The sequence below is a fragment of the Geospiza fortis genome, unplaced genomic scaffold, assembly GCF_000277835.1.
Source record: "Geospiza fortis unplaced genomic scaffold, GeoFor_1.0 scaffold101, whole genome shotgun sequence".
In the NCBI taxonomy this organism is placed as follows: Eukaryota; Metazoa; Chordata; class Aves; order Passeriformes; family Thraupidae; genus Geospiza; species Geospiza fortis.
Window position 1 is genome coordinate 769,042 of NW_005054388.1, and position 9,507 is coordinate 778,548.

Consider the following 9,507-nt stretch of genomic DNA (forward strand, 5'->3'; position numbering starts at 1 on the left):
CTCTCCTATCAGTGCACACGGAGAGCAACTAAGGTATGGATAGCCATGCACACCAATTACCTGCTCCAAAGTGAAGCCTGATGCTTCCATACCGTGCCTTGTGTCATCGCCTGCTGCAAGTGCTGCAGTTTCCCTGCCAGGCTGGTACAATTCACAAGTGAAATCAGACACCCACAGCTCTGGGCAAGAGCGTCAGACTCCACAGAGCAGAGGAGGATGAGCCATCGTGCCTGTGCCCACACCTTCAGCTGCCTGCAAGCACAGGAACAAAGGCTGGGGCAGCTCCTGTTTCTTTTCAGGGAGTGCCACCATGTATCTCTTTAACCATCACTGCTGATTTACTGTGGGTTGTCCGATCGAGTTCCCACTCACCCACTCCATTCTTTTCAGGGCACCTAGGATGGGTGTGTTGACTCAGGTGCATACAGTTTGAATTTCTGGGACTTTTCTCCTCTTTTCTTCAGTGAAAGCAAACCACAAAAACCCACAGGCAGCTTTGTCAGCCCAGACAATGAAAAATCTTTAATGACAACAAAGTCCAGTGTTCCCCTGCCAGTAACATCCTGTCATTCCTTCTATACCACCCAAACACTTCCTTGTCCAGCCATGGACTGCTGCCAGTGGCACTCACCTCCTCTGGCCAGATAATCTCTTCTCACTCATATCCCTGGCTCTCTAAAAAAGCAAAGCCAAAGAGGGGTAAAAGTAGGTTCCAGCTGGAAATATTTTCCAGCTTTCCCATGTAATTACAGAGCATCCTTTCCAGTCTTTAGTCCTTCAGTGGCTAACTGGAAAGGCCACTGTTGGCCTTTTCCCCCTTTCTACATGGACAGAAAGCTGTTCACTCTGGAAGTGGTGAAGACTGCAGGAGAACAAGACTTTTGTTACAATCTAGCTGTTACTGCCCACTAACCTACACCTACCTGGCTCTTCTAAATACCAGATTTGTCATCACTTGCACTTTATACTAGATTTCAATCTAGGCAAACAAAAAAAGGAAAAAAAAAGAGGGTTTATCACTGGCTTATTTTAAGCTCTGTCATAATTCCTGTAAAAGTCTGTTTAGACTGTAAATGAATTCCATGTTGGATGTAGCTAAAACTGTTAGCATAACACTTGAAATTCCATGCTCAGTGCAAGACTGTTGCCCCTAAGTAACTGAGGGTTCTGAGAGATCTGGGGAATCTGTTGGGCATTTTGTCTCCTTGTAGAAGCCCTGCAGGGGAGCAGGTGGGTTTGGAAGCCCAGGTGAGCAGCAGGAAGACTGTGCTTCCCTCCATCCATTATACAGCCCGAGCCAGGGAGGCTGCCTGGGCTGGTCTGCACAGTGGGGGAGTTGGGGGAAAATAATGTTGTGAGAATTAACAGATGAAACAGCCTAGGAAAAAAGTCAGAAGCTATTGGAATCTCAACTAAACACATAGTAAGAAGGCAAATTGCTGTGGCAGATACCTCCTTAAACTAAGGAACAAAGAGGTAGGGCTGTCAAAACCCAAGAGTGGAGATGGGAGAGGAGTACTGTGGCTCTCCCAAGCAACCCCTCATGGCTTTTCCTCTGTAAGCTCCCTCCTCCCCTGGCAGTGAGAAGGAATGCTTTCCATGCTGCCTTCCCAGCACTCCATAGTGGAATGTGGTGCTCCTGAGCAGTGGTGCAAGGACCTGGACCTTTCTACCTGTATGGGGTTTGTGAACACTGACAGATCCAAACCATGCCAAGAGATGGGTGTGCAGAAAGGCAGCCCCGAGCTGGAGGAGCAGCAGGGCTGAATGAGCAGGGAGCAGCTGTGCCTGCAGTGGCACAAGGCTGCTACAAATCCCCAGGACCATGGGACAAGACATTTAGCACTCACCAAAACCAGACCAATGACTTCACAGGATTTATTCAAAACCGGAGAAAACTTTCTTTACGGACATGATGAAACACATGAGTACAGAAGACAGGGAAGGTGTTCTCACCAGCACCCTGAGATTGCAGAACTGCCCCTTCCACCTTGCTCCACAGGAGTCCCTGGAGCAGAAGCAGCTGCCCTTCTCAGCTCTGCCTGTGTTTCAGCATGAGAAGCAGAGCATGCTCTCCCTCCCCACCACTCCTGAAGCATGGAAGTGACAAACCTGCTCCCCACCTATGCAGAAAAGCACACAGCAGTCAAGAGATCCCCTCTGTTGGCCTGCAGAGGGCTGGAACTCATCGAGCAGCAGCTCTGTGGTGTTTGTGTTAATGGGTACAGCAAGTAATTCAACAATTGCAAAGGTAGAGCAGCAGAGACCTGGAAAAAGGCACCAACTTCCAGTGCATTCTCCCATTTGTGCCTTGGAGCATCTTCCCCAAACCTTTCTGATCATAAGGGTTCTTCTGTACCAAGCCCAGCACTGCACTGGAAAAGTAAATGATTGCTCAAATTTATTTTAAATTATTAAAAAAAAAAAAAGTAAGAAGATTAAAAAGTCTTGCAAGATTCACTGAATTATGAATTGCTTTCCTCTTCCTTTGCCAAAAATGTCACCTGAGTGGTTTCAGAAGTCTTACAATTTGGAAGGAAGTTCACAGACTGTTTATAAAATCAAATATTTTGGATTAGAAGTGTCACTTATCATTACACAGCTTGACAGCATTTCTATAAATCATCCCTAATCTGAAGAGCCCCTGACTATGGGAACAAATATTAAACTATTTTTCATGGTTCCCAATGGCCCAGGTTTTTGGCTGTTTGAAGCAAACCGAACTATGTTCACTGTATGATCCTGACTTGTGCAATCTCTGCTTAGAAAGCCTCTCCTGTGCCTCCCCTACCCTGTCATCAGCTGAGATGAAGCCAGAGGTGTCCACGTGCTGCAAGAGCCTGGCTCCACTGGGAGTCCATTTATTGCAGTGACTCATGCAGCTCAGTGGCTGTACCACAGAGAGCCTTACAGCTCAGAGTTGGTCAACAAAGTCCTAGGAGCAAGCCTTGCTACGTGGAAGAGCTGTCAAAACACACCAGTGCTTAGACCTAACAAATCTGACAACCCTGATTTAAAAAGTGCTTCAAAAGTCAAGGAAAACTGAACCCAGTAAAACCAATCTGTCAGCACTGCACTTTCCGGAAGCCAGGCAGGGTCACTTTGCCAAGAGTGTAGATGTCCTCATCCGTGCCCTGGTTCATGTGCTTCACCAGGTTCTTCTCAAACAGGAGGGGGTGGTAGGCTCCCATGGTGCAGGCGTGGTCGTGGAACTTCTGGTAGTAGTGGCAGATGTCTGTCTGCCGCTTGGAAGGGAGGAACTCGTACACGTCCACCTGGTCACACAGCGTCATCATGAGCACAATGCCTGTGGGGGACAGAGAGCAGCACCCCAGTCACACCAGAGACAGCACGAAACACTCCAGAGGGACAGACAGCCAGCAGGGAGCAGGCAGCTCCAAGAGTGTCCTGGGCTGACTATATGATGCTTTTATCCCCAGTTGTCTGTTCTGTTTATGCTGAATAATGAGTTTTGCACCTTTAAGACTTGTTGTAGATAGTGAAGAGGGGAGAGAAGCAGCAGCAGTTTGTTTTCAGACACTGCACTCACTCCTCCACATTCTTCCTCCTGGACTGTGGTGTCTGCGGATGGACAGAGTCTGCGGATGGACAGACAGCAGGACAGAGCTCTCCTTTGCTTTAGTTAGTTTTAGCTGGCTGAGGCAAAGAAGTTCCCTGGACTGTGGGGTTTTTTTTCCCTTTTCTTTGGCCCTGTTCAAACCTGCTCTGGACTGAACACCCAGCAGAGCACCGGCAGCTCCACCTGTGGCCACTGGGCCGGGCCTGGCCTGCGACATTTCCAGCACTGAGGGACTGATCAGAGACTGAGTGAGCTGAGCTGCAGCCCAGGGAGGGACTTTCTCAGTTTGTCATCTCTTTTGGAGCAGCAAGGGGTTTTATTGTTTAATATTGTTTAGGTTTTATTGTTTAATAAACAGGTTTTTTTCCACTTTTCTCCAAGGAGGTATTTTCTCCCGGACCGGTTGGAGGGAGGGGCCAATTGAATCTGCTTTCCTAGAGGAGCCCCTTTGGGGGTCTCTGCAAAATTTGCTCTGAACCAGGACAAAAGGGAAGGGTTTCCATTATTAACATTCAGAACACAGGGGCAGAGAACAAGTCTGGTCAGACAGGGCTCTTTTCTGAAGCCCTCCCTTGCCAAGTGTATGATCAACGTGATTTCAGCTGATTGTTTACACTGACAGCCAGGCCAAAAGGACAATTTTTAAGAGTGCTACCATTATCTGTGACCTTCATGGAAACTTGGGTGTCTGCCAAGCATGCACTGCAATTAGCTGATCCGAACAGCCCATCTCAAACCTGCCTGGATAAGCAGAGATGAGACCTTCACATTTGTCCCAGCTGCCTCTCCTGAGTGCAGGGAACATGGAAGGGCCTGTGCCGGGAGATGCTCAGAGACTGAGCAGCCTCTGCACTTCAGGCTCCCGGAGCAGAGCAGTGCTGCCCTCCTGTGTCTTGTCACCCAAGGACATCACACCAGGCAGTGCTGGGCACAGCCAGATCACATGGAAGCCACAGTTACCAGCTACTTTTCTTCTAAGTGCAAGAAATAGCAAGAATATACCAGAAAAACTGAATCAGTGTGTAACATAACAGACAATTTATGCAGTATGAGACAGCAGGGACCATGAGGAACTGTAAGACATTCAAAGAACCTAAAGTATATTTTGAACATGTCTTCATCCACCTTTCCAAATGAAAAATTTCCATCACACTCAGGACTTCCAGGGAACACAGAGGTGGAAACTGGAACTCATCTATGCCCTTGAATTTGGCAAGGTGATTTGCTTTACAAAGCAAAAAGCAAGAGGATTTGGCCCAAAGTTAAGCCCTGGAGGAGCGGCTGCTTGACGTGTGTGTCTTCAAGCCCGTAACTCCAGCTAACAATTCTGCTGCTGAAGTCATTGACTGTGCTGTTACACAGCTGCTCTACACATATCCAAGCAATGATGCAATGATTTAATAGGTGCTGGGCCTGGCAAAATCATGAAGCAGCTCTGTTTACACAGAGACAGAAAGCGCCTCTGCCCCAGCAGTGATGAACAGAGGTGGGAGCAGACAAAGGGTGGAAGCACAGCACTTGGACAGTCTGCGGCAAACAAGACCCTACATCTCTGTTGTGATTTCAAATACATGGCAGCTTCCTCAGAGGTTCACTCCTTTTCGTTCAGCTGGTCATGAGAGCTGCTCTCCACTAAGCAGGAAAATGTTTTCAACAGCAGAATGTAAAAAGCAGTTCCTTTTCTGAGGAGAGCATATCACTGACCTTTTCAGGGCAACTATTCAGTCTGACCTTCCACAGACCCCCAGTAAGTCTTTATGCACATACACACACAAATATTTATATATAAATAATACATTGAAAAGAAACAGGCACACCCTTAGAATTCATTTACAGTAATTAGATTTATTTGCCTGACCAGATCTGAGCCTGCAGGAGACACATCCTTCCTCTTGCACCCTGTGGGAAGTGCTCTGGCACTAGAAGCTACAAATCAGTGTTGCAGCCTGCTCTCCTGTTTCTACCTGGAACTGGGCCATGTTTGTGACTGCTGTTTCAGAGGGGTGCTGCAAACCACTTACTTTAATACAACTGAGCTGCTGCTCTGGAGACAGGAAGCTTAAATTTTGGCACAGGACAAATACTGTAAAAACAACTCTGATAAGCACCATAAATTTGTAGTTGTCTTAGAAAAAAGGCATCTTGGAGAGTTCCTGCCTGCAAACTGAACCAGAAGTTTAGAGGGCAGTTATCTTACCAAGCATTCCTGATGATGGTGGATTAGGCTGAATATGCTCCAGGGAATTCTCCTGCAGAATGTCCCAGAGTTGCCACTGCATTTTGGGATTCAGGATATAGAAGGGCTGCTCTGGATGTGCTCTACGATACGCCTTATAGCTTTCATAAAAGTTGTAATCTGGTTTTCTGTACCACTGCAAGACAGAAACAGGAGGTCAGATTCTTTATTTCTGGCCCACTCTACTGTAACCAACAGGAAACAAGGATGAGTCAACCTGCTGCTGCTGGGGAAGAAGATCCTGCTGCACACCCTCACTCACTGTCCCCCTGGGTCACTGTGGTGAGCTGACTCAGTACACAGAGCAGGGAAACTCCAAATCTCAATGAATGGTAATTCAATTTTGTAATTTCATTTTGCACTCCCCAACAGCAGACAATGTTGAGAGCTCTGCCATAAATGTTCCAGACCCAGATCCTTCTCCACACTGCAATACCAAGAAGCATATTCTGCAGAAAACTCTTCCCAGCTCAGCCTCCTGAACCAGGCTGAGCTGATTTGCACCCTTAAACTTCCCCTTTCAGTAAAAACTAGGAATGGTTTATGTTTTCCTAAAGTCATTTTGAGATTTTTTTTCCCAATGTTAGAAATAGCCCATCCTGGTTTTACTGAGTCTTAAACATGCCATCCATAGCCCCTTATGCCTCCTTGGAGCTGTGGGACCAGGCCCAGAAATAAATACCAGTGAGGAAATAGGAAATGCAGGCCAAAGGAAGAATGCAAAGACCTCTCAGTTACAGCCAGAATTTAAAATAAAAGAATGGACTATTCACTCCTACCTACTTTCCCCGTGAGCCTCCAGAGCTCATCACATATCAAACAACACTTTTTTGTACTCAAAATCAAAAATGAATTGCCAGGGGATTGCACACCCAAGGTGAAAGCTGACAGAGACCTTCAGAGGGTTTCCCAATCCATTCATAATGCATCAAGTATACCCCATGGCTGACTGCTGCTTGGAATATCCAAGCATCAACCACCAGCAAATCTTAGATTAAGTGTCAGAGAGAGGAAATCATCCTATAATGAGACAACTGCTGCAGCCAGCAGTGACCTGCTCCCTGTGCCATCAGCCCATGGGAAGGTGAAGGTGGTGACCCATTATCCTTGGCCTGAGGCCCTTCACAGGGATCAGAAGCAGGGAAGTGTTTTCTTAGGAGCACTCAGCCATGGGGTATCCACAGAAGTACACACGGATATATCCATAAAACAAAAAGGCAAACAAGAAAGGCCTTGGAATGAGTGATTGCACATTAGGAGGAAGTGGTTTAACAGAAACACTTCAAAGCACGTGAATCTCATTTTACTTGCAAAAAAGTCAGCCTTACCTCATGAATTTCTGCATGATATGGTGCTGGATCCCAGACAATTAAGATTCCAGTGTTATATAATGGTTCACTCAGGAACTGCTGCTCTTCAACAGTTACAAGCTTGGAAAACAACAACAGATACATTGATATGCAGTATACTATCAGAATTAACAGGCAGGCAAGCAATAAAACACCTGACAATGGCCAGAGCCACCCCACTGCTGGTTAGTGAGCATGGCCCCTGTGTGCAGCAAGGACACAGCCCCACAGTGCCCTTCCAACACCCAAGCCAGTCCTGCCTAGCAGCAAAGGACTTGGTGGAGGGTCACAAGAGAAGCTGCCATGATGCTTCCCAAGGTTTCCCATCCATCCATCTCCAGGAACACACCAAGGACAGGAGCTGCAGAGTGACCCAGCCTGTGTGAGGATCCCAGCACTACAACACCAGCTGCTGCCAACAGCCACCAGGGCAGCCCAGGCAGAGCCTAATGCAAATACACTGTTGGATCTACCAAGAGCCTTCATTTAACCCAAAGAAAGGCCTGCAGGTGGGGGGTTTCCCCCCAGCAATAGGAACCCTGGCAGCCAGTGCTCAGTCTGCTGAGACCATCAGTGCAAGAGACGAGAGACTACAGCATCCCCAGCCAATCCTGCCTCATGCCAAGCCCCTCATTGCCTCTGTAGAGCAGGGAGGAGATGGCTCAGGCAGGGGAGGTTGGAATCTCCTGAGAGCAGCAATGAGAAGGAAAGCTTCAAAGAGAGTTCTCTCTATACATAGAGAGATGTAACCACCACTGCTTGGGACACCCAAAGGCAACCCAGGTTTGCAGCAGCAAGAAAACAACCCTAATCAAACAATTCATCTCCTGTCCTCCCCACCCACCCAAAGCCATAACCTGTACAGGCACAGCTCGTAAACATTGAAATCATAAATCATACAAATCAGCTTCCATTTGTCCTGATTTTTTCCACAGATCTAATTATGAGCTAGCCAATTAGCCCTTGAGCATCCTGGCTGCCTCAGTAGCTGGCTGCCTGCAAGGCTGTCCCCAATAACCAGAGTACAAGGATGCTGCAGCCAGCCCAGATGGGAATTATTCCAAAAGCAAAAAGTTTCCTCACATCTGTTCTTAACTCTATGGGATTAGGCTTCGGCCTTGACCATGCACTGCCTGGTTTAATTTCCTTACAGTAGCTACAATATCTAGGTCACTGACAGCTGGAGTGTGCAGTGCTGCAGGTGTGAGTATCTGCCTGCAGCCTGTGGACACCAGGGGCAAAAGGGGCACAGCAGCTGGCACCAGCCATCCCCTCAGCTGGGCACAGGTGGGATGGAGCACTGCACAGGGGCAGGGATATGGAGAGGGGCACGTGCACTTTATTTCCATCTCACTGTTTCCATAGCCATGCGTGTTGGCAGAGGCACACGAACCCTGAGAGAGCTGTGACAGGCACAAAAGCAAAGGGACAAGAAACCAGGTGGGGAGCACCTCCACAGCCACTGCTTGCTGTGTCCTCCCACACACTGGAGCTGGCTCTGGGCACTGCCTGCTAGCTAACAATCACTGAACCTGTCTGCTGAAGGAATCTGGCTCCCCATTTACCCTCAGTGTCCATTTGTTGTTTAATAGTGACTGATTCTAAGTAGTAAAATTCATTTAAATTACTACATGACTGACTTGTCTTGCCCAGATTTTTGATCCCAATTAGTCAAGTGATCTATTGGTTTTCTGGTTTCTTCTTTAGCCAGCTCACCATGTAACAGTATCTTGTTAATACAGTCCCTATCCCTTAGTACATTTATTGGCCACATCACAATGATTTCCTTCTTTCCTGCTACCAGCAGTCAACGTCCTGCAATCTAAACATGCTCTCCTTTCCCACCACAGCCTTCCTCCATTCCACTGATGTGCTATCTCCTTTCTCTTCCTCCCTGCAGAGACTGTTAGTGCCAATAACAGCAAAGGCAGCCAAAGCAGAGAGTGCTCTCTGTGACAGCAAGAAGCCAGCCCAGGAGAGCTGGAAACAAGGGCTGGGAAGAACAAGGTACTCTGGCCCTTGGTCAGCTCTGCAGAAAGGAGCTGTGTCCTCCAGCATGACATTGGCACCCCCTCACACGTACTTCTGCCCTTGTTTTTACAAGATGTGACTGCTTTCCCAGGGCAAATCAATGCCTTGTGTCAGACTGCAGGAAAACATGCCATTCAAAAAGCAGCAGTACTGATGAACCAGTCAAGGCCTGAGAAAATAAATGAGGCAACATTAAATAAATTCTTTATTTAGAACAACTACGAAGCTTGTGGGCCTGCAAGCATATTCTCAGATCTGGAGTTCCCAAATTTCCTGCCTTCCTGTCAGTACCAATCCATTAATCTTTCCCT

At 47.5% G+C, this 9,507-nt stretch overlaps 1 protein-coding gene across 3 annotated transcripts in view; it reads right to left on the reverse strand.

Moving 5' to 3' along the window:
* Window positions 1-1,856: 1,856 nt before the first annotated feature.
* The window catches only part of ST6GAL1 (ST6 beta-galactoside alpha-2,6-sialyltransferase 1), a 30,248-nt gene continuing 22,597 nt past the window's right edge, over window positions 1,857-9,507 (reverse strand). For all 3 annotated transcript variants that reach the window (XM_005425512.2, XM_031060706.1, XM_031060707.1), the window contains 3 exons: window positions 7,145-7,246; window positions 5,778-5,952; window positions 1,857-3,307 (listed from right to left, as the gene is read on the reverse strand). In XM_005425512.2, the coding sequence (XP_005425569.1) occupies window positions 3,066-3,307; window positions 5,778-5,952; window positions 7,145-7,246 (519 nt within the window). In that variant the 3' untranslated portion in view covers window positions 1,857-3,065. The remainder of the gene's footprint in view (window positions 3,308-5,777; window positions 5,953-7,144; window positions 7,247-9,507) is intronic.